Source organism: Gopherus flavomarginatus, chromosome 22 (genome assembly GCF_025201925.1).
Source record: "Gopherus flavomarginatus isolate rGopFla2 chromosome 22, rGopFla2.mat.asm, whole genome shotgun sequence".
Classification (NCBI taxonomy): Eukaryota; Metazoa; Chordata; order Testudines; family Testudinidae; genus Gopherus; species Gopherus flavomarginatus.
The window spans coordinates 15,407,119-15,432,246 of NC_066638.1; the positions used below are offsets into that span (position 1 = coordinate 15,407,119).

At 43.1% G+C, this 25,128-nt stretch overlaps 1 protein-coding gene across 2 annotated transcripts; it reads left to right on the forward strand.

Moving 5' to 3' along the window:
• Positions 1–29: 29 nt before the first annotated feature.
• On the forward strand, positions 30–23,461 carry ZCCHC17 (zinc finger CCHC-type containing 17). 2 transcript variants are annotated; one of them, XM_050932375.1, is made up of 8 exons: positions 30–119; positions 1,427–1,601; positions 3,524–3,581; positions 6,362–6,462; positions 9,856–9,947; positions 10,762–10,862; positions 14,888–15,024; positions 22,060–23,461. In XM_050932375.1, the coding sequence occupies exons 2-8, from the start codon at positions 1,536–1,538 to the stop codon at positions 22,240–22,242; spliced, it is 738 nt and encodes a 245-aa protein (XP_050788332.1). In that variant the 5' UTR covers positions 30–119; positions 1,427–1,535; the 3' UTR covers positions 22,243–23,461. The 2 variants fall into 2 exon arrangements, with proteins under 2 accessions (XP_050788332.1, XP_050788334.1); XM_050932377.1 differs by lacking the exon at positions 30–119 and adding an exon at positions 350–624.
• Positions 23,462–25,128: the final 1,667 nt, after the last annotated feature.

Consider the following 25,128-nt stretch of genomic DNA (forward strand, 5'->3'; position numbering starts at 1 on the left):
CGAGCTCGCCCATTAGCTGCGTGAGTGACACTCAGGAGCAAGCTGCGTGCTGATTGGCGGCTGTGAGGTTCCTCAGGCTAGGTGGCAGCAGGGCGCGGGCGGGCTAGCGGCGATGGAGGGTGAGTGAGGTGAGGGGCAGCGGGGAGCTGAGTTCTCAGCCCTTTCCTCGGCGGGGAGCTCGTCACCCCCATCCCCTGGCTGCGGCCCGGGGCGCTGGGCCTCCCCACCCCACATGCTGCCCGCTCGGGCCGCGGTAGCCCCTGTCGTGCCCGGTTACGGCCCGTGTGCTCGGCGCTGTACAGACCCAGCTGGCCCCGCTGTGGGCGCTGGGCGGTATCGAAGAGGGGCTGGTGCGGCCACCTCTCGCCATGTTGGTGTCAGTGTCTTTAGTGTTTCCCGCTAAGCCCAGCTCGTGGGGCCGAGGAGGGCAGCCTGGAAACCTGACCCGAGGGCAAGCGAAGGGGGGAGAACCGGAGCGCAAATGAAAAGACTCCTGATCGCGGCGTTCCCTTCTCAGAGAGCCTGGCGCTCGTCAAGCCAGTCTCATGATTCTGGGCAGCCGGACGCACGTTTTAGCTGTTGGGGTTGGCAGTCCTGGAGATGCTGCAGCGTCCCCTTGTCTGGGTGAGAGCCGCCCCGTGGCGCAGCGCAGCGGCTCCGCCAAGCATTCAGACGGCTCTGAGCGGGCCCTCGCCTTTTAAAGGGCGATGGCTTAGACAGGAATTGCGGGGTCTTTTTGTTTACGTTCTGGTTTTTAGGCGTGTGTCGTAGGTAGTAGTGAAGGGAACAGATTATAATCACCTGAACTACAGTCGCTGAAATAAAATAGGAACTACATATGTATGAGGGGGCTGAATTCTGAAAATGGGGCAAAATTGGCAATTTACAGGCGTGGGTACATATTTTGATGTATCTGCCTAGGTACTATAATACTTAGTATTTATTTAGTGCTCTTCATACATACACCTCAAAGAGCTTTCCAAGGAAGGGTATCGTGTCACAGTTTTATAGAGGGAGGAAACTGTGGTGTGAACTTAAGTGACTTTCTTATGATTACATAGCATGCTATTGGCAGCTGTATCATAGAAGAACCTGGGTCTTCTGGTTCTTGGGCTTGTCTACCCACTGGATTGTACTGCCATAATATATAGCGTGAGCACCAGACACTATAGTAATGGAGTCAAGTATCAGAGGGGTAGCCGTGTTAGTCTGGAACTGTAAAAGCAGCAAAGAGTCCTGTGGCACCTTATAGATTAACAGACGTATTGGAGCATAGTAATGGATATTCAGAAATGACTGTGGCTGTAGTATGAGTGAAAGTGGGGCAGGTAAAAAACCTCCCTGAAAGGCTTCCTCAAGAGCTTTTCTTTATTTTATTACCAATGAAGCTATTCCTTTCAACAACTGGTGTCTGTCTTCATTTCAGTTATGCATAGGGTTGCTCCACAGAGGGATAACATCTCATAAATGGATTCAAAGTAAGCTGCAAGGTTAGGAAAGAATTGTGGAGTGCATGCTCTTAGAAAACTTCCCAAATGAAATCTATGAGACCTGAGACAATGGAGACGTTGCCTGAACTCTATGACGTCTTCCAAGGAGAGGTATGTATTGTCGTTGCTTAGGGTCATAAAAAAGTATGGGAGACATGAATAATGCAGGACACAGAGAAAGGATTAGAACCTTTCATTTTTAAACCACCAGTTCAGAACCAGCCCTAATTACTGGTAACAAAGCTAAGTGACTTATGTGAAATGAGCTGCTATTGTGTACTGTGGTTCATAGAGAACAAGTGTCTATATAACAAAAAGCCACCACCACCGCAGCTGCCTCTGAGTGACCCTTGCTGGCATTCCCAGTATAGAGACTGAGTACATAGGCTATATAAAGAGAATTCCCTTCTCCTCCTTTAGGTTACAGTTTATGCACATTGATAAGGATGAGAAGAGGACTTCAGCCTCTTGAGCCACTGCCTTTTACCAGCATTCTCAGATTAAAGAAAAATATTTAACGCACTTTTTTTGGTAAATATTTTAACTAGTGTTTTGAGAACAGGTTGATACTCTTATTGCAGGTGTTATTTCATTAGATGTCTTTAAAATAAAACTGATGGATGAGCCACATTGCTAATGCAAACACCTCCATTCTGAAGAGGAATAACTACTAATTTAAGAGGATTAGCTAAGAATGTGTATTCATAAACATGCTAGTCTTCTTGTAGGATGTGAAAAGCTGTCTTCAGAGAATTCATTCTGATTTTCTCTCAGCCAAGTCTGATTTTTCAACTCAAGTGTGAGGGATCTGAAAATCTTATTGCTTTAATTTTGGTGTCATATGGAGCTTGGGGATAAAGCTTTTCATCCTGCCTCATTCTGTGAAATACAAGAGACTTTAGCTTTTAAAAGTTGGAAACTGTCTTGAGTTTAATAGCTGCTATCAAGAATATTTGTTGTGCAGTCTGGCACAGCTTGAAGTCCTGAATTGCAGTACCTGAGGCTCACACCACCTATTGGTGCCTGAACTAAAATCTGTACTGCCCTTAGTTTCCCATTCTTCTAGTTAAAAAGGAAAGTGGGATCCTGTCTGCCTTGTCATAATCAAAAGAGCCCTGGGTACTATTTTTCCCCTTTAAGAATAGTAAGAAGACAACAAAGGCTAGAATTACAGGTGTCAGGGGACTGAGAATGAGTTAAAGAGCCTCTCAAGTCTAGATTGGTTCAACTCCAACATCAGGCCCTGATTCCGTAATAAAGCTCTGCATGGGTAGATCCATGCAGCGACTAATTAACTTCAGTGAAGTTCAGTGCAGGCTCAGGTGTCTATTTGCACAGAGTTTGTTGAATAATTGGGGCCATAGCAGCAGTGTGCGAAAGTCATTACCATCAGATGCTAGTTTGTAATAACTATGTGAAATTAGTTGGTGGGTCTCAGTGCAGGTACTAGTGGACAAGTATCCATTTCAGAACCACCACTGCCACTCTTGGCACTGACTGGCCTTTTGGACAGTCTCATTTGAGAGGCCTAGGATAGAATAGAGCATGAAAGGAAGGGTTAATTCCTCCGTAATGCTAGGGTGAGTCCCTTCAGAGGCATGCTAGTTTGAAGAGTCAGGGAAGTTTTTGTTGCCTTTCCATTGTCTGTTCCATAGATAAGCATAAGACTGTTTCCAAGGCTGTCAATTTGGTCTCTCAGCACTAAATTTACTCAAATAATAAAATAGCAGAAAACAGAAGTTAAAAATATTGGCTCCTGCTGCTAAATATAGCAAATGTAATTTGTCAAGATTTGTCTGTCGTCTTGCAGGGCAGAAAATAATCATCCTGTGCTTTTGTGTGTGTCTGATGCAACACTATTTGTTGTTATGTAGCTCCCCAGTTCAAAAGCAGATAACCTGAAGCAGGCTCATAGAAGGCAAATTAGAAACAGCTGAAACCAAATGAGTGCATGCAGAGAGAGTGGGTTGAAGGGAAGGAAAAAATGTACACGATTCTCTTTCAGTCAATGGATATATTGATTTTCTTCACAGGTTGCTGCTGTAACAGAATATGGGGCCTTTATAAAAATTCCAGGCTGCAGGAAACAAGGTTTGTTTCTCAGACTAGATTTCAGACTTAGTTTTATGCTAGTTTGCTTAAATCATACAATTCTCCCCTTGCAGAAGGACTTGGCGCCTTAGAAAATGCTGCAAAATTTGTCTGTTGCTCACCTCTCCCGAGTTGATTAAATCCCCCCAGTGTGGGGTTTGGTTTCTTACTGAGGTCTTGAATGTCCCCATTTATGCTATATAAGGGCTCCAGATGTAGTGATGGGGCTATATAAATGCTTGCAGTAGTACTGAATATATTCATTTAATATTTTTTTCTGTAAATGAGAATAAGTGCATTTCCAGGTGATTATAGGCTATATTGGAGTGGCATTATAAGGCACTAGACTGGAGTGCAGTAATTCCCTACAGATTCAGGGCCTGGAATGCTTAATTTCTCCTATGAAATAGAATTCATAGATGGAAGGAAAATCATAATGGTAAATCATTGACTGCCACACAGTCCAGGCCAGTGGTCCCTAACTATTTCGGCGGCAACGCTTCTCAGTGACGTCGCTTGTCGGTGGCAAGTGACGTCATCCAGAGGCATCGCCGCCGAATTTCGGCGCCATTTCGGCTGATGCTCGACTGCCAGCCAGGTCGCAGGCACATTTAGATGCACTGCGTTGGGGACCCCTGGTCCAGGCTTTCTTGGTTATTTTTCATGTTTTTCCTATCAGTTGTGTGAAAGACTTGCACCAACAGGTGAATCTGAGTATACAAAGGAAATAGTTAAACTGTACAGGAAATGATGTCAAATGCACAAGGGAAACAAACTGAAAAAGTATTAAGTATCTTTTTCTCTGGTCTCTGCATTGCAATGGTACTAGCAGGGTTACTTGTGGCAAAAATAAATGGAAAGTTTCTGAGTCAACTGTGACACTAAAAAAAAAAAAAAAACAAGAAAAAAAGACTGGGCTTTCCCTTGAGATGTGGTTATACCCTGAAAAATGGCACTATGGGTTCAATAGTTAATCTTGCTAGGACAGTCCCACAACAGATGTTTAGTTTGTGCAAGTTAAAAGGATGATTTTTCTACCTGCTAGTTCTGCAATGCTAAGCCAGAGTCGTCAAGTTATGTTTTCTGCCTCTGGTGTTGTCAGCTAAAAAATGTGCTGCTAACACCCGAAACATAATAACATCTTGTTTGTTCTCCTCCAGCTCTGTTAGGTCCACAGTACTGACAGAAATTAAAAGTTATTTGTGCCTCTTAAATTAGCATCCTATCAGACAGCGAAGGTGCTCTTTCTTTGAGTTGTTTTTCTTACTTTTCTTACCAACTGCACTCTCAGATCTAAAATATGCAGCCTCCCATCTTCCCCTTCCCATGAGAGTGATTTGTAGTGAGAAGTAATTAGCATTGGGTTTAATACAGTAGGGACTGCACTCTCACCAAGTTTGCAGATGACACTAAACTGGGAGGAGTGGTAGATAACGCTGGAGGGTAGGGATAGGATACAGAGGGACCTGAACAAATTAGAGGATGGGACAAAAGAAACCTGATGAGGTTCAACAAGGACAAGTGCAGACTCCTGCACTTAGGATGGAAGAATCTCATTCACTGTTACAGACTAGGGACCAAATAGCTAGGAAGCAGTTCTGCAGAAAAGGACCTAGGGGTTACAGTGGACGAGAAGCTGGATATGAGTCAACGGTGTGCCCTTGTTGCCAAGAAGGCTAACAGCATTTTGGGCTGTATAAGTAGGGGCATTGCCAGCAGATCGAGGGACGTGATCATTCCCCTCTATTCGGCTTTAGTGAGGCCCCATCTGGAGTACTGTGTCCAGTTTTAGCCCCACGCTACAAGAAGAATGTGGAAAAGTTAGAAAGAGTCTAGCGGAGGGCAACAAAAATGATTAGAGGGCTGGAGCACGTGACTTATGAGGAGAGGCTGAGGGAACTGGGCTTGTTTAGTCTGCAGAAGAGAAGAATGAGTGGGGATTTAATAGCTGCTTTCAACTACCTGAAGGGGGTTCCAAAGAGGATGGATCTAGACTGTTCTCAGTGGTGACAGATGACAAAACAAGGAATAATGTCTCAAGTTGCAGTGGGGGAGGTTTAGGTTGGATATTAGGAAAAGCTTTTTCACTAGGAGGGTGGTGAAGCACTGAAATGGGTTACCTAGGGAGGTGGTGGAATCTCCTTCCTTAGAGGTTTTTAAGGCCCGGTTTGACAAAGCCCTGGCTGGGATGGTTTAGTTGGGAATTGGCCTTGCTTTGAGCAGGGGTTTGGACTAGATGACCTCCTGAGATCCCTTCCAACCCTGATATTCTATGATTCTATGAATCCTGCAGCCTTTACGGATGTCTAGATTCCGTTGAAGTCATGGAGAGTTTTGGCCCAATCTTGCAATAAGTACCACCTGGCTGCAAGATTCCCTTCTGCACAGAGCTTGTTGCTGCACCAGAACCTTAAATTTGCATGCACCTCGCTATGCACAAAGATTCGCAAGATCAAACTCTTTGGGGGAAATTACACCAGTTCTGTAAGATTGGAATGATATAAGCATTTTTTAGCTGTCAGGTTCTCATTTTGCAAGAGCTGCCCCATTGTGAGTTTGGAGCAGATTTTGGTGGGTTTAGCTGGCTGCATTTGGTTTATAAATGGTTTTGAAAAACCAATAAACCTCATAAATCTTTATTGTGCATGAAGTGGTGATTGAGTAACCCAGATATTTCATTTCACCTAAGGATACTCCAGCACTTGATGTTCTCATTTTCTAGAGGATATGTTCAACCAACAACAATGTATTTTATTGTTTTCCCCAAAAACTACCTCTAGGCCTTGTCCATAGAACCCACATGTCAGCCTGTCGGGTGGACAAACCCTCGGAGATGGTAGATGTTGGAGACAAAGTATGGGTGAAGCTTATTGGAAGAGAGGTAAAATTGCTTATGGTGTCTTAAGCACTGTGTAAACTAAGAAAAAAATTGCAACTACAGCAGGCTAATGGTTTTCATGTTAACAGAAGCTTAGTGTTCCAATCACTTTTTTTTAGTGCATGATGCTGTTTGTTGTGAACACAAACTAATCATGTTCCTCCTGGCATGAGCATTTAAGAACCAACTCTTTGTTTGGTTTGCATGGGCTTCAAAGATCACATGGCATTCTTCATAAAAGTAGGAGTTCATCCTTGATCAAAGGTCATCTTGCCTCCCCCTTGCACCATTGTTCCGACTACTGTTTGTTGGTTGATATATTACCCTGTAGGTAGCTACATGATGACCCCTATGGTGTTTGTATATCGTGAAATACTCCAGGATTTATTGGGAAGCAAGATGCTACATAAATGTAAACTACGCACTATTGGAAAGGTTTCTAAACCCATTCTTAGCAGAAGCTGAGAATTCTCTTAATTCTATTCGAAGGAATGATCTTTCTTTGAAAGGACACTGCTAAAGTTGGTTCTTTTTTTAAAGATGACTTGCAAAATTAACAATAGAGTTTGTACCCTCTTTTGCTTCTTTGTGGTGTCTAAAGAAGGTCTGATAGAATGTGTGTGCAGGGGGATACATTTTATTAAAAAAGAACAACACTTTTTATTTAAATCTATTCGAAATTAAATTTGAAAATGGCAACCTACATGAACACCTGAATTTATAATCTATTAAAGTCACTTAAATATATATATAAAAAAAATATTAAACAGCACATGTTTGCTGCTGAGTTTTAAAGAAAGTCAGACCAGTTGATAGAAGTCACCGACTAGGCACCTGAAACCAGATTAAGTACTAAACCAGCTTTTGAAAGCAGTAGCCTTTTCTTCAAGTGCAGAGAGAAGTTTTTTCATTTCGGCTAGTTCAGTCCAATGACTAGTTCAGGGGTTCTCAAACTTGATTGCTCCCCGACCACTTTCTGCCAGCAAAAATTGCTACATGACCCCAGGAAAGGGAACCAAAGCCTGAGCCCACCTGAGCTCTGCTGCTCTGGGTGGGAGGGCTAATGCTAAAGCTTGAGCCCCACTGCCCCAGGTGAGGGGGGCCAAAGCCGAAGCCCAAGGGCTTCAGCCCCAGGTAGGGTGCCTGTAACTTGAGCCCCAGATGGTGGGGCTTGGGCTCGGGCTTCAGCCCCTGGCCCCAGCAAGTGTAAGTTAGCCCTGGTGATCCCGTTAAAATGGGGTCTCAACCCACAGTTTGCGAACCGCTGGACTAGTTCATTCAAAGTTAAGAAACCAGTTGAGACTTGCAAAAGCAGTGAACTTGTTTTCCTCTTCCTCTTCCAATTGATGAATTAAAAACTAGTGTGAAAGGATGAGATTTACTAGTTCTAAAATCTTGACGTGAGCAGAAACAATGAGTTAAATTCACCAGCTACAGAAAATGTTTACATTGTTTAATCATTAGTTTTAAGTGTAAAACATGGTTTGATCATCTTTTTTGGTTTCTGGCACATTTAAGATAGCTTTATTAAAAAAAAAATTCCATTCAAATAGAGCTTGAAACAAAACACAAGAAAAAACTAATCAGAATACTAATTTTAGTACCTGCTGTTTGACATTCTCCTTAGAGACTAGCAGAATGTAAAGATGATAATATGATGAGATTACGTCATCTGTTTTCCCCAAACACAGAACAGAAACATTTATTGAACACTTCTACCTTTTCTGCATTATTTTTAATAATTCTACCATTTCTATCTAGTAATGAACCAGTACCATTGTTAATTCTAGTGGTGACTGTCTCAGTTTTGGGGTTAGCTGTGCCTTTAACCTCCCCGACCTTGCTTGGCCTTCTTGGAGTGCACCCATGTAAGATTTCAGGTTCACAGCCATCATTTATCTTGGGTGGAAGTGTCTCCCTCCAGTCCAGAGTTTAGACTTGCCTTAATCACCCCCCAATGTTCTGTTTCCTGGAGGAGCTGTGATAACCCTCCCTCATATAGAAGAACACAATCATGTATAAACCATTCATAAATTTAATCCAGTGGTCCACAAAGATACTGCATTCTGTGCAATCTCTGTTACAACAACATCACAAGAACTGAGAGTGAAAGCTGACCAAGCCAGTGGGGAAGGGATATTTAGTTGGACTGCTAAAAACGCCTTTAAAAAACGAACACATCTTTAATTTGAATGGCTCACATTTTGGAGAAAGCATGTCTTTATTAAAGATTTAGCAATCCTGTCTGTTTGAGAGATGTGTGCTAACAATGTGCCATCTTAAATCCGCTACCTGTCTTTCAGAAATCAGGGAAAACCAGAGATGACATAGAGAATAACTGCCCCCCCCCTTTTTTTTTGAGGGTTAGGTAATGGGTGCAGAGACCTTTCAGACCGTAACCGTACATTATAAAGAAGCACAAAAAAAATAAAAAAAGCAGAGTCTTTAAAAATCCTTTGCAGGTCATATTTCCAGGTTTTTTTTAATGTCACTATTATAATGATCCCTCTACAGAGTTGTAACCTTTGTCCTTACCAACTCTTTTTTACTCTGTGGAAAACATGCAAGGTAAATGGTTATTGGGTCCCTAGTCTTTGTTTTTAAGGTGAAGGGGAGAGGGACGGTACCAAAGCATTATCTGTTAAAGCACCTAAAAAGAACACATGGACTTCACAAGTAAATGAATGAAAAATAACTCCCAAGTTTTGGTCTGACTGCAAATTGCATCAGAGCAGAGCTTCACTGTAACCTGCCCATTTCACTCACGTTGTTAGCAAGAATGTTTAAAAGGCTGTGTACTCTAGGGAGATGTCAAGCAATGCACAGCCTGTGAAACTCTCCAAGATAATATGGAGAGGAAGAGCTTATTAGGATTCAGAAAAGATCCTTTTATATGGATAATTAGAACATTCCTATTTACATAAAAGGACAAAAAATTGTAAATTAATATAAAGCCTCATGTTCCAAGACATAAACCAACCACTAACCTGCCTAGGATCAGGAAGAAATGTCCCTTGTGGTCAGGTTATTCCACAATTGTCCATTTTGGAGTTTCTTGTACACACCCTCCCTCCCCCAAAGTATTTGGTACTGGCAACTATTAAATACCAGATAATGGCTAGATGGGTCTATGATCTGAACCATTGTGGTGATTTTTATGATCATATTTCTGAGACAGTTATTTTTAAGTTATATACTCTGGTCCATTAACTGGAACATTGAAGTGTAAATAAAAATAAAATATACTTGTCAAAATTAAAACATTTTGTGATGTATCCTTGACTTCAGAGCATTCACTTCTTTACTTATTGGCAGTTTCATTCATTCTTTGTAGGATTCCCTGTAACCGGGTTCTGCTATGACTTGTTTTTTTCCCTCCATGTCTGTCTCTTTCAGATGAAAGATGACAAATTGAAGCTGTCTCTTTCCATGAAAGTTGTCAACCAAGGAACAGGAAAGGACCTTGATCCAAACAATGTTGCCCTTGAGTAGGTAAATCTGCTCTGTTTGGGTATAACGAATCAGCCTGGCAACCATTGCTTCCTTTTGTTCCCTGCCCTCCCATTACAGTGACTGTCCCAGTCCTCCTGCCAGGAAGGAGGCGACAGCTCCCTCCTGAGCCCATCAGTGCCGCTCTGAAGCGAATGGAGGAGTCACTAAAGAATAATCTAAGATGTTCCCTCTGCAGCACTGTCAGCAAAGGACTGCATTCGAATACCAAATTTCAGCATGCTAACACAACGTGCCGTTCATAATGACCTCTCCATGGCAATCTTTCTTCCTATACTGAGATGTATTTATTTCCTGTGAGTTTACAGCCCTGCAAAATTGTCCAAACTCTTACCATCCCAGACATAAAATCTCCTCGCCTGCCCTTTATTGTGATGGCATTTTACTACTCCGTCAAAAATAATTATTTTATCCCAGGCATATGTTTGGGCACATTTTGTGTATGTCTATATTAGCGTAACTAGGGCAGCTGTGAGTTAGCTTTGAATGTGATGACCTTATACTTTGGCTATGTGTGTTTGCCTGTATTCTGTGAATCTGACCCTGAAATGAGTCCTCTTATACCAAGAAACAAATCGGGAGCAAGTGTAATGTGCTGTCTATGACTTCCTCCACCAAGCTGTCAACTGCAGTCTGCAGAATAGTCGCTTTTATTTAGATGCCTAGCTAAGGATTTAAAAGCTTAACTTCAGGCAGCCATGTTTGAAAACTTTGGTCTGAACTTTCAAGTAAATGCATGGGGTTAGAGGTGATGCAGATTGGAAAAGAAAAATTGTTCTTTTCTTTCCACAGTCAGGATGAGCGGAAGAAACGTTCATTCAGAGACTACACTAGTCAGAAGATTACCCTGGAAGCTGTCTTGAACACTGTCTGCAAAAAATGTGGTTGCAAAGGTACATTTGTGCTGTTTCCATTCTTGTTCTATTGTTCTAGTTTTTTGTCTTGACCTTCATTATGGAGATATCAGTAGTGACTCTGCAGTTATGGCTGTGTTGATATATTCAGTTAAAGCATGCTACTCTTTTTTTTTTTTTTCCTCGCTGTAAAGATTGAATTTAGGTCTCCAAACTTAACTCTTCAGAGGACAACTGAAATTTGTCATTTCCAACTATTGCAGGGGAAATATTTAGAAATGCTCATTCTTAAAGATTTGATTCTCACAGCCATGCTGTCTTGAACTTCATCTAGCTAAAGAACCCATTGCTACAGATTCCAAACTTTTCTCCCTCACACACATTGCATTTCACAGCAAGGATACTGTTCTAATTTTACACTTGAACAGAAAAACTATTATTTCCTTAATCCATCCTAACTGCTTGCTATTTCAAGAAAAGCCAATGGAACAACTTAGTTCCATCAGCTACTAGGAACTGAATGCATGCTTGTGAGCAGTGCTATGTTACAATCTCTACCCAAGCACTCAGTTTTAATGTGTGTGAGATAAGTGAGTTTGGAAGAATTAGATTTTTTTATTGGTAAACGTTGATTTCACTAAAAACACAGAAACCAGCACACAAGATTTCCATATATGTTAATGAAACTTATAGATGGGCAAAGAAATTAAGATGCTGCATGAAAATGAGTTTAAGCTTTCCAAGGGAAAGTGGGGGCAAAAAACCTAATTGGCTTCAAGCCTGAGTTTGATAAGTTTATGGAGAGGATAGTAGGATGGGACAGCCTACAATGGTGCATGGCCTATTGGCAACTGCCAGTAACAAAAATCCCCAACAGCTGAAGATGGGACACTAGGTGGGGAGGCTCTTGAGTTAGTACAGAGAATTCTTTCCAAGTGTCTGCTTGGTGCGTCTTGCCCACATGCTCAGGGTTTAACTGATCAATGTATTTGGGGTCGGGAAGGAATTTTCCTTCTGGTCAGATTGGCAGGGACCCTGTAGGTTTTCCACCTTCCTCTGCAGTATGGGATAAGGGTCACTTGCTGGTTTTAACTAGTGTAAATTGTGGATTCTCTGTAACTTGAAGTCTTTAAACCATGATTTGAGGATTTCAGTAACTCAACCAGAGGTTAAGGGTTTATTACAGGAGTGGGTGGGTAAGGGTCTGTGGCCTGCAATGTGCAGGAGGTCAGACTAGATGATTATGCTGGTTCTTTCTGTCCTTAGTCTATGAGTCTGAGATACTTTGCATATTTTGATGTGAAGTTCACAGTTGTGTTCAACAGTTAATAAAGCTTTGCCTTTTTGAATCTCAGCATCTACTATTAAATAATTCTGCAAAATTGTGGGGTTTCAGAACTGTGAAAATTGAAATTGATAAAAATAGGAAAATGCATAAAAATAGATCTGTCAAAATCATAAAAAAATTAATATTGAATTCTGCGAAGCCTAGGTACGAGAGTTGTATGGAAGTGAATCTTGGCTTAACTGGGGGTTTCTTTAACATATAGTGATTTTGTTGATGGATCATATACGTGAGCAACCTTAGTCCTAATTAAGTATTTTGCATGTGGAATTTGTGCCATGCCCTATTTGTTCTCATATATTACATGGTCATTGGCTAATAGTTATGCTGAACTTTTAAACTGTGCTAAGAAAGCTTAATAAGTACACATTTAAAAACAGTTTCTGCTGATGCCGAATATAGATACCCATCCAGTATGGACTGCACACAACCATCTTGAAAATGCTGCTAAAAACCATTTTCTAAACTAGATTCCTAACTCTGGTAATGATTTTAAAGCATTATTTTAAAAATGGCTTTTTCTGGTCCAAATTGGCTAGGCAAGATATGTTGGCAGGAACTATTTTTAGAGTTCAGCCATTGGTGTGTGCAGGGTAGATCCAAAATGAGGCTAATTTCCAAACCTAAGCAGTTGTTTCTGTGTGGCTTGCCAGAATTTGATTTTTTGTTTTTAATTTGACTGATAATATCTATTTGTGTTTTCAGTATTTTTATTTTTGTCCATTTAAATTTTCAGTTGTCAGAAATTGTGGGGGCATCAGACAACTATTTAATGGCAGTAGACTTTGAGATTCAAAAAGGGAAAGCTTTATTAGCCTTTGAATACAAATTGTCAACATCGCCTGTCAAAATATACAGAATATCCTTCAATCAAACTGAGTTCTCATGCAGCATTTTTCTTACTTTGCCTATCTGTTTCGTTATCATCAATGGAAATATTTTTTTCATTGGTTTGTGTGTGTACAGTAAAATTGACACTGATTAAATGTCTACTTAAGATGCTTGGCTGGAAAGACATTCCCATTGTCGCGAAGAGCTTCCCTGACATGAGCTGATTCCCTCTGCCATATGCTCCTTCTGCTGTTGAAGCCCCTGCGCAGATAAGTCTCTCCCATAGTTCTTTGTTCAGACACCAGGACACTGGGTTTGTCTGATTAATCCCTCTTAAGTGACCTGTGTTCTATTCAGTACCCTGGCTTGGTTAATCAGTGCAGATTAAACCAGTCGAACATTAAAGGAAACAAGCATTGTAACAGGAGATTGTCACTGCTGCATCTAAGAAAAAACAGTGAAACCACCATCTTTAGTCTTACAAGCAAATCGGGACTGACCTCTGGTCCCAATTTCCAAGTATTTTAAAGTACTGAATTTTATATATCTGTAAAATATATAAACACACAAAATTGGCTACAGTTAATTGTAAATTAACCAAAACATATTTTAAAAATAATTTTCAAACATATTTAATATTTCTCTCTTTTGGCCCAGTTATCTCAATGCTCCTCCATCTCTGTGAAGCACTGTTATCCCCATTTTACAAATGAGGATACAGACGGAGAGATGAAATGACTTTTTCCCAAGGTCATATAGCAAACCAGTGGCAGAGCCAGGAACCGAATGCAGGACTTAAGTCCTATTCTAGTGTCCTATCCACTGAGTTATCTGCCTGAAACTCTGCTTTTTCACGGGGTCTAAATGTTCTCATTCCTGCCTCCTGCTGGGATGTTTAGAGCTATACAATAAAGTGGCAACCTCAAATGAGAGGCAACAAGCACTGAATGGAGTTTGAAGTAGTGATGAATTTTTAATAACACGGTGACAGCATCTTCCATCTGTCCCTTTGTAGAGAATGCAGCCTGGATATACTAACATAAGTTCAAATTGATGAGCAAAACAAAAACAAATGTGTATTGTGGTCACTTTCATTATCTTTAGTGTTGATCAGTTTCAAAGGGCTCCAACTGTGAAGAGCAAGTTCATTTATTATTATTAGGGCTCTGTCTCTGTCATGGAGCTCGTGGAAGTCACGGATTCCGGGACTTCTGCAGGGGCCAGTGTGGTTGACCTCAGGGCCACCCAAACAGCTGGCTCCAGGGTCAGCCACTCTGGCAGCCACCAGAACAGCTGGAACAGCCCCATGTACAGCCAAACCAGTCAGAGCAGCTGTGGCCCGGCAGGCTGGCCAGAGCAAGGCAGGAAGGGCCTGCTGCTGGCAGCACCTCTCCCCCCACAAGATTTAATCACAGGTATTTTTAGTATAAGTCATGGGCAGGTCACGGGCCATGAATTTTTGTTTATTGGCCATGGCCGTCCATGACTTTTACTAAATATGCCCATGATTAAATCGTAGCCTTAATGATTCTTTGTATTCTAATGGTACCTAGAGATCAACTGAGATCAGCACCCCATTGTAGTAGAGCTAGGAACTGTCCCTGCCCTGGAGAGCTTTGCCTAAACAAAGGCTGGGAGGAGGAACAAAAGCACAGTGGAGGGGAGTGTTTTACCTTAGCGCTCACAGCAGATAGAGAGGAGCAGCCCAATGCTCAGTGTTTAGAAGGCAATCTATCACTTCTAAGGATATTTTATTTTAAGATCAACAGACTGAAGTAATCACTATGGAAATGGGCTCCAAGTAGAACCTTCATTGTGCTCCTCAAAAGAAATAGCCCACAAAGGGGGATTCATTTTGCTCTCTTCCATTTCAAATGTCGTTTTGCAGGTCATTTTGCCAAAGAATGTTTTGTGCAGCCTGGGGGAACCAAGTATAGTCTGATACCGGAGGAGGATGAGACAGCAGAATATGAAGGTGATAAAAAGTCCAGCCATGCTGAGAATTCTTCAAAGAAAAAAAAAAAGGTACAGATTGTATCCTTGTTGATGATAGACCACAGAAAAATGGGCCAGGTTACAAGTGAGGCCCTAGGGAGGAGGTTAACCTACATTGCAAAGTGATAACAAGCAAGCAGCTCATTGGTTTGGGAAAGGGATAGATTTTGGTTTTGCACCATTTCTGTGGTGAAATGGACAATTTATGCAAGTTTTTTCTAGCTGACTTGTTCATTTTTAATAAATTTAGCTTGGATATTTGAGGTGCTTGTTACCATAGTATACCATACTCTTACAGTCTCATTGGTTTCCAAGTAGTCCACTTGTCCATTCTTTCATTCTTTTCTCCAGAAAAACACATGATAGAACTGAGCTACCATCTAGTGAAGTAACTCTAACTCGGTCCTGATATTTTCCCCTTAATGTCTGGTCATCCTAACCCTTCCCCTCACTCTGCCTCATTCTCCTCTCTCTACTTTTTCTTTTGTCTCTGTGCTGCTGCTTTCAGTTTTTGTTACATATGAACTGATATGCAATTAGCATCTTATCAGCCTGCCCTCCTGTTGAGAGATACACTCCTCTTGCTTTGTCTAAATAACGACACACCTTTTGTCCTAACTGCAACTTTTCAGTGTCGTTATGTTTGCAAATATGAAGTGAGCTCTTTTCGCATGGGCTTTGCCCAATCTAGTCCCTTTAAACTGGTTGATTTTTATCTTTTGAAGGGGAACAAATCTAAGGAAGCACTGCCATTCCTGTGCTGCAATAATATAGGTGATTAAACTGAGGTGCAGAGCGGTGAAATGACTTGCTCAAGATCACAGACCATGTTTGGTGTGAGAGCCAGGACTGTAAGTCTGAAGTTCTTGCATACGAGCCTCCTGCTGTCATCACTAGATATGCTGTGTTAGGTTCTTAGTTAGTTACATTGGACCCAGAGCAGATCCATAAAAGGGTAGAGTTTTATTCTAGATTTTCACAGGTTTCACTCATATCGGAATCTGGGCTACCACCTTGTTGTTTTCCTAGTTATGTACTTCATTTCCTTATGCTGAGTCAGGTTTTTTAACTTTGTCCTCTAAGTAAGCTGCAGAGATGTTCCGCCTCATTGGCTGCTGGCTTGGAAGGAATCATTCTCTTTGTAGTGTCATGAATTATGTAACTATACCAGCTGGCTTGACTATTCATTTCTGTTTCCTCACCAAGTGACTACACAGCACTAACAGCTGTGACGGGCGGGAGTGATTTACAGCAAGGCTGTTCCAGCAGAACTCTCCATGAGCCGGGGGGTTGGGCTCGAGGTTACTGGAGAACATCTTCCCTAAGATAATAAGCAGCGCTGTCAGCTTCGGTGACACTTGGCTTCTCCGTTACATTCCTCCCTAGAAGGGAGTGTAAATCATTCTTTATATGACAGAAACAATGAAAAGGTTATGGTTAGGGCTCCCATTACTTTGCTGCTTCATCTCCCTCTGTCCTTCCGCTCTCTGAAGCATGTTCACAGCCAGACCTTGAGCATTGTTAACAGTCTTTCAACCAGTTGAACTAAAAAAGTAAAATAAAATGAGTCTCTTTGTCAGATGTACTGAGATCCCTTACTGAGAACCTCGTTATCTCTAGACTGATTCTTGCCTGCATAGTTATACCTGCCTCAGGAAATTTCCACCACATGCGTCTCACAGAGTGAGTATTCACCCACGAAAGCTCATGCTCCAATACTTCCGTTAGTCTATAAGGTGCCACAGGACTCTGTCGCTTTTTGAGATCCCTTGTTCATCTCTTCTCGGGACAAGCAACCACAAATAGCCCAGGATGTCTCTAGCCAGCAGGCCTGTGCCCAGGTGATTCTGCTTTGCAGTGATCTTTCCTTCACCTGGAGGAGGGAAGTGGACTCTGCCTTCCCCTCCCCCTGCACTGCTTTGTGACTATTTTCATGAGCAACAAGGGCTAGCTTCATCCCCACAACACCCTATATTTCCTTTCATGCCAGCCTTGTCATGCTTAATGTCTGTTAATAGAGCATTACAGTGGCTGGATGATTTCAGTCTAAATGAGATATGCATAGCAAGGGGTGACGACGAACAAAGGGGAGAAGGGAGTTGGGGCAGAGACAAGTTACAGTTGGGGAAAATCCTGATACAGTTCGCTCATTGTTAGCAAATATCTTGCTAGTGCCCGGGGGAGGGGAGGTCAGAAGACCCGCCCAGAAGCAGGCACAGTGAAGAGTGAGCTCATGCTTACCAGTGCAACAGTCCCACAGCAAATAAATGACACTCAAAAATATCTGTAGGAGATCAGTATGGTCAGTGTAAACCTTATACTGGCTGCATTTCTTGTGATCTGGGAGTAATGGAGTTTGTGTAGCTGATCTTTGAAGTTGTGCTTAACCCTTTTCAATTGGCACAAATATTTTTTCCAGGCAATGGTTTAATTTCACCAGCCTGGGTGTGCATGCTTGGCACCCCTCCTACCCAGGAAACCTCCATTCCTCTCCCCCCTCTTTTCAGCCTTGAACTCTATGAAAAGTGCAAAACAGCTTCTAGTGCATGATGATCCATTCCTGAGAGTTTTGTGGATAAAAGCACTGAACTCTGACTCAGGAGACTTGGGTTCTATTCCCAGCCCTGCAGCTGGCATGCTGGGTGACCTACGGCAAGTCACTTCCTCTCTGCCTCAGTTTTCCCATCTGTAAACAATGGGAATAAAATGACGCTAACCTCGTTTTGTAAAGTGCATTGAGATCTGCTGATGGAAAACCATGTAGAAGAGCTAGGCCAGCATCATCTATGCTGAGCAGAAAGCTGGGAGCCAAACTGACAGAGCCCTATGCAGATACAAATTTACATCCGTGATGCAAATCTGTATCTGCGGAACCACAGGGCTCTCCCAGGAACCACAGTGGTGAAAGATGCAGAACATGGGGCCACCTCTCCCAGAAGCCAGTGCCCTGTGCCGGCAGCTCCTCCAGCATAGCTGTACCTCCCCCTGCCCTGGTCCCTTTCATGCAATTGTCTGTGTCTACTGTGTGGGGGCGTGTGCGCTGCTAGAACATAAAAGCGCGACCAGGGACAGCTGCCATTGAACCTGGTGCCCACCCCAGTCGGCGGAACTGGGGTCAGTACAGACACGTCTGAGGACCTGCCGGCGTGGGGCACTGGCTCCTGAGCAGTGGCTGCACAATCTGCCTTTCACCACTGCGGTTCCTGGGAGAGTCCTGCAGTTCCGCGGATACCAATTTATATCCACAGATATCTGCATCTGTGGGTATAAATTTGTATCTGCCCAGAGCTCTACAAATTGATGTTTGTTTGTAAAGCACATCAGGATTGCCAAGTATTGTTAAAGCCAGTTCGTGGTGCTGGTTGGCCTAGAATGTGGGATGTGCTCCCACATTGTGCTGTATCCTCACAGGAGCACATGGACTGGACAGGCAGCATCACATTCTTAAGGAAAAACTGGTCATCTTGGTGTTTCACTAACTACCTCCTAGAATATGCGGGTGCAATGTCACACTCATTTGGAAATTTTGTTTAGAAATGCTCTAATTCTGTAGAAGTGTTGGGTACGCAAAAGCAGGTAGATTGAACTGGGGAAAGCTCAACACACCAAGATATCTGGGAATTTGCTCATGCTGCCCCAAAAGAGACAAGACAGATGGCCCCTTCTGAATTTACCATTTCCCTGTTTAATCTCACCCGTCAGTAGCAACACCTGTCAGTGCTATTGTCAGAGAGACCGAGTATAAAGCAAACCTTTGTTAAGCAGCTGCTTAACTTGTTACCCCACCACATTTCTTAGAGTTATTTTAATTTCAGTTGCTTAACTGAACAAAAATGATTTGAAAGTAGATTTATAGAGTTTATTAAATATCCCCTTAACACTAGCAACTAATAGTGTAGGATAGAAGGCAAAAATGGTATTGGACTATGATTTGGTTACATAAATTAGAACATTTGTTGATACAACTATTTAGGTTTTCAGAATCCAGTTACACACCCATAATAGAGAATAATTCTTATACTCAGTTACTGTCTTGGAAAGGTGACTGTGTTAGATTTTTGACTCAGTCCCTCATCCTCACTCGCCAATTAGTTATGAACTTTGGTGTTGCTAACACAACAGAGAAAAAACAAACCAAGGCTAGATCACAAGACAATTTGGTCAATTCCAGTTCACCAAGATCTCCTTCCTGATAGATCTGGACTAGTCAGCCCTTGTTGCCCACTTCCCAGTGAATGATAATCTCAGGGTCAGATACACACTCCTAACTACCTAAAATAAACTTCTACAGTATGATAGACTGAGAGCAGTGCAAGAAATTTGAATACTTGGTCTCATTTTATATCTACATACACATAGAACTTGAAAAGCATTATGAAACCATTAACTAGGGTAAACACCTGTACAGTTCTACAGTCGGTAGTTAACAGTACATGTAGGTAACAGTAACTTCTTCAGTTTTAAAGCTACTTCACCACAAACTTAATTGGAACCTGTTCCAAAACAAAGACACACACACACTATCTCTGTCAGTCTGTAGAGCACACACACAAGTATGTATGCCTCCTCACTCATTAGGCACTTTGTTTCAAGAGGTGGTCATTGAGTGATTTGGGTAGTCACCCAAGAGAAAGTTTGTATTATTTCTCACGAGATCTTTACTCAGCCACCAGCCTTCAACTCAGTTATTATTCACAGCTGGAGTTAATGCTGCAAACATAGGTGGGATGAAGGACAGACAGGATTTTATAGTCTCTTTCCGATGAACTAGCAGGCAACCTGAATTGCTGGAAAATAGGAGACAGTTAAAGGTGTCTGTCCAAGATAGGTACTTGGAGTCACCAGGAGGACCCAGGTGGCTGGTGAAGGACCTCCGTCTTTTCCTTTTATCTTGGCTTTTGGGGAGCAATGTGCATCTATGGCTTTTGGGGAGCAATGTGCTGAAGAAAACAGGCTGTTTTATCCTATCCCATGTAGTCCAACGTGGTTCCTCTTCTTGGAGGTGCTGATATGGACCATTCCAATGGTGTCTCCTATTTGATGCTTTTTAAACTTGTTCTAACAGTCCGTTCATTATACAATACCAACAACACTTCAAGAACTGTTGTTCTCCAGCAGGATGGAACAGATGTATAAACCTTCCATTTTTGTTCTCCTTGTTTTAACAATAGCAGGACCTTAGTATGTATGGCTGAGCTGAGTCTGTGTTGTTAAACAAAGTTACATTTCTGATTCTTCCCTTCTGTGATCAAGTGTCCATATAGACACACTATTTGGCTTCAGTTGCTTTTATTTACTGCCTATTTCAGCAGAGGTGTATTTTGCTAGTGTTATGGGATAGGCGTGATTGCTTCTAAACATTAGCCTTACTTCTTCACTTTATTACTAAACTAAATCAATATGAACGCAATCTCTTGCCCTCCCTAACAGGATTCCCCATCACATAAACCTGTTGTTAAAGTTTCTTCATCCAATTAAACATAAGAATTGCCTTAGAGGATCATACCAGCTGTCTGTTCAGTTCAGTATCCTCTGTCTGACTGCTTCATGGGAAGAAATCCTGCTCTGTCAGTTATGGGGTAACCTGGGCCTAGTAGTCAGAGGTTGCTTCATGTCTCAAAACATGAGAGTTTAGATCCTTTTCCTAGCTCTCTCTAAAAATATTAATTATAGCAACATTGGCTATTCTTGTTCCCCATGTCAATGTCCAATCCTTTTTTTGAATCCTATAAAATTCTTGGCCTCGGAGGTCTGGCTGTAGAAATGGGAGGGTAGGTTATCCTAAGTTGCTTCATGCCTAATAAAGTGTGTGTTGGACAGGTCCACTGAAACAAGGTTTTGCTTTGAGTAGCCATGAGTGAGAGCTGGGATTGCGCCTTTGGTGAGGTGGTGTGTTTGTCCCCGCCATTCATAGAAAGATTAATTGGCAAGAATTGAGAAGAGCATCAACATTGATTAAGGAGCTGGAGGCAAGTGAATCAGGAGGAAATATTAAGAGGTAGACAGCACAGCAGTAAATCACATTCAGGAGGTTATCGTCACAGCCATAAAGGCAAGAGACTATTTCTTTTCAAATGACGCTTCCATTCCCCACACTAATGGGGCACCCAGTCTGTATCAGCTCCATTGATGCTTACTCCTAACTGTTCCCTTTTGTAACACCTTCAACTATTCTGATCGATGCCTCTCTTTCATTTTTTTGGACCCTTTGTATCCCTCTAGCCTCCGTGTACCCTCACTCACCTGTGCTCTAACCCAGGATTTCTCAATCCTTTTCTTTCAGACCCTCTCCCCCCACATTCACACAAATGCTTGTAAAAACTCCATAGCCCACCTCTGCCACAGCAACTGTTTTTCTGCTTATAAAAGCCAGAGCCAGTGTTAGGAGGTAGCAAGCAGGGCAGTTGCCTGTGGCCCCACACCACAGGACGCCCTGCAGAGCTTAGTTGCTCAGATGCTGGGGCTCCAGCGAGTCTAATGCTGGCCCTGCTTGGCAGACCTCCTGAAACCTGTTCACACCACCCTGGGGGCCACAGAACCCTGGTTGAGAACTGCTGCTGTAGGGAACAGGCCCCAAGGGTTCCCTGACAGGCTTAAGGGTTCAGTTTCACATTTTTGAGGGGGGAGGGGCAGGGAGAGATACAGAGAACAGTTTTAGACCAGCTAGTTTAGAAACCCACTTTATGAATTAACTAGGGCCTGATCTTGCCAACTACCAGCCAAGTGAGTCATCTGTATTTGAATAGTCTCTGACTTCAGTGGGACTAGGCATGTGAGTAGGGATTACTTGCCCGAGTAACAGTGTGAAGGGTTGAGGTTTGTGCTTTATCAACAGCCCCCACTATGGTAACTGTCTCACCCCAGTTTGCTGATATTCTGATATTTGACATGTCCGAACTATTTAACTGCTGAGTAGCTGGACCAGCATCCCATCCTGTTCGTCCTGGATAGCAACAGGCTGTGTGTTAAGAAATGACCTGACGTTCTCCTTCTGAAAAGCAGCTCACTGCCTTAACCAGTACGCACTTTGCAACTGGTGTGGCTTTGTCTCCTTCTTGCCAACAGGAAAAGAAGAAGAAAAAGAAACACAAGAGCAAGAAGTCATCAGAGTCCAACAATTCAGACAGCTCCGACTCAGACAGTGATGGGGCTCAGCCAGCCAGCAAGAGGGCCAAGCGTTCGGAGAAAGCCAGTAAGCCTCAGAAGAAGAAGAAGAAAAAGAAGCACAAGAAAAAGCACAAGGAATGAGGAGGAGAGAAGCTAGAAAAGGGGCACTGGTGTTGTCAACTCCCTGCCTGCCTGCTCGCTCTAGCCTTCTAGAGTAAACTGCCTGGAGAGAGTAGAGTTAAATCACTACACACTTGCTTCAGGGATGAAGAACTTCCTTCTAAAAGCAGCATTCAGCCATTGATGTTAAAGATGTTGACTTTGAAATTAGTTATCCACTATAAAGTTACACAGGCTGCCATTCTCCTGCTGAGAGCCCAGTGGTTGTACCTGCCAAAATAGATTCATTACTCCTATTCATCAGTGACTCTCCCCTCCTGTAAAAGCTTCAGGTTCCTCTGAGTGAGCTGCCAGGGCTGCAGGGAGTTCCTTTGAAACAGCAAGGAGTGTGCAGGACAGCAGCAGCGTATCCAGTGCCTGTCAAAGGGTGACAGCTGTGCCGCTTTGGTCCCTGCCAACCAGTCCCTGCAAAACATTAGAGGGAGCCACTCCCACACCCTGTCAGCCGACTGTCTAGTCATGGGCACTGCCTCCCTGCTGACTGTTACAGTTATCGCCCCTCTGCATCTCAGTCCTGCCCTATGGACTGTTTTTGTATCGGTGTAACTCTGTGGCTAGGGGTGTGATTTTTGTTACCAATAGAGTTATACTGGTACAACTCCTAGTGTGAGCTCAGTTATGCTGGTATAAATGTCCTTATCATAGGCGCCGACTGCATGTGTGCTCTGGGGCTGGAGCACCCATGGAAAGAAAATAGTGGGTGCTCAACCCCCACCAGCAGTCCCACAGATCAGCGCCTCCCAACCGCCCTGATCAGCTGTTCAGTGGTATGCAGGAGGCGCTAGGGGAGAGAGGATGGGAAGAGGCAGGGTGGAGTAGGGGCAGGGCCTGGGGCAGAGCAGGGGTCCAGCACTCCCAGGGAATCACAAAGTTGGCACCTCTGATGCAGCTTATTCCCCTGCTGTATGGGAATGGCTGTACCAGTATAAGTCATCTTTATACGAACGTACATCCACTGTAGGGGGATTGTATTGCTTTAACCACACTGGGATAATAAAAGCAGAACCATTTTTGTGTGTAGACAACCCCTCAATCTTTCCATTCTGCCTGTTAGCAGTGGCAGAGGGTTGGTAACAAATCAGCTAAATTATGTTATGGAGACACTCAAGGTAAACATTAGCTTTGTCAGTATTGCTAATTGTGTAAATTCTGAAAAATAAACCTCTGAAATGCTAAATTACATTCTTCTGATGCTGTTCTGATTGATATTTTGGGTTGTGTCTACACTGCAGACTGCTGGCACACCTATGTCAGTTGGGGGTGATTTTTTGCCTGACAGAGCTGTGCCACAGTTATACCAGCCAAACCTTGCTTTTACCACTATAGCATGTGTCCCTGGGGGGCAGGGCTTGCCATACCAGCAAAAGTTCAGCTTCACCAGTATAGCTGTGTCCACGCTGGAGCTCTTTGCTGATTGAGTGTAGCACTGTTCCTGTTTCAGTAAAGTGCTCCGAGTGTAGCCATAGTCTTTTGTCCGGGGCAGCAAAACAAAGGCCTTGTCTAGACATACAAGTTGCACTGGTTTACGGGTGGCTTATTTCAGAGTAGCTGAAACCTGCTTCAAATCAGGGTAAGACAAACTGAACTAAGGGTTGTCCCCACAGGGGGTTTGCATCAGTTTCAAATACCACCTGTAGTGAAAATGCTGCGGCTTTCTCATATAAACCTGCCCCAGACTGGTCAACTTCAAGATGACCTGACAAGGGAAAACATGGCTTTGTACTGCCTTGCTCATCCAATGTACAGAGAGAGAGCGAGTCTGAAAGGCTCTTGACAACTGAAGAACTAGAAAGATTCAAGTCAGAAAACATTATGACCATCTAGTCTAACCTCCTGCATGACATGGGCCAGAGAATGACATCACTGACAAGAAGGGTGGTTCCTAATTGAGAAGATAAGTGATTCTTACTCTCATTTAAAACTCTTACACCTATTTAACTCACTAGGGAGAAAATCTCTCTGGGAAGCCCTGGGTGCATTGAGGAAGTTCACTGCAGTGTAAAAGTATATGCCAGCTTGAATGTGACTGCACTGAGCTGATGCACAGCAGGGCTTCCAGCAATACAGCTAAACCAATACCGTTCTGAAGTAAGCTGTGTGAGTGGAAACCCTGCAACGCCTTTTGTTTGTACAGTGCAGAGAACAATGGGGACCCTGATCCCTGACCAGGCCCCTGGCCACTACTACAAGAGAGAGACGTTTGAAGACTGTGTGACTGTGGGGTCTTCATACTAAACTTGGGGCCAGGCTGGAATTGCAATTTCAGCTTGCTTTTCTGTGTGGTAATGGTGGTGGAACACTGTCTTTAAACCACAGTGGCACCCTCGTAGCTGCCTGGTTACAAAACAAATGGGAACAGTGCCTAGTATGTCTGCATTGTGGATCCAGCTTTCTCAGAGTAGTAGAAATGTGTGTTGTCTGAACAGGCTGCTTAAAGGTAAGTCAGCCCTGAGAAAATATTTTTCTTCTTTCTTAGCTGCAATTCTACCTGGGGCCAAGGCCACTAGAGGGCGTGTAATGCAAAATTTGAGCAGAGATGACTCGGAGCTGGAATGGGGAGGGGGTTGGAGAGACTTGTGGAGCTGTAGCCACCCAAGTAGCAGCATCCCCCTGGTTTTGCAGACCCTTGAACATAGCAGCCAGCATGTGATCCTAAGAGACCCAACTGCTGCTCAGCTAATTGGCAAACTGGAGCGGGTTTGAAAGAAGATAGTAGAGGGACTGATCCAAAATTAAACAGTGTTTGGTCGATCAGTGGCTACGGCGTTGTGGAGTAGGTGTATTCTCTGGCCACACTTTGTGTCCTGTTGTTTTTCCACTGGTGGGAGCACTAGTAGAGAGGCCAGC

Excerpts from the sequence above, each read along its gene's own strand:
- ZCCHC17 (XM_050932375.1), top strand. The coding sequence starts at position 1,536 with ATGAAATCTATGAGACCTGAGACAATGGAGACGTTGCCTGAACTCTAT. Across the intron at positions 6,463-9,855 it reads TGAAGCTTATTGGAAGAGAG|ATGAAAGATGACAAATTGAA; the intron begins GTAAAATTGCTT and ends TGTCTCTTTCAG. Across the intron at positions 9,948-10,761 it reads CCAAACAATGTTGCCCTTGA|TCAGGATGAGCGGAAGAAAC; the intron begins GTAGGTAAATCT and ends TTCTTTCCACAG.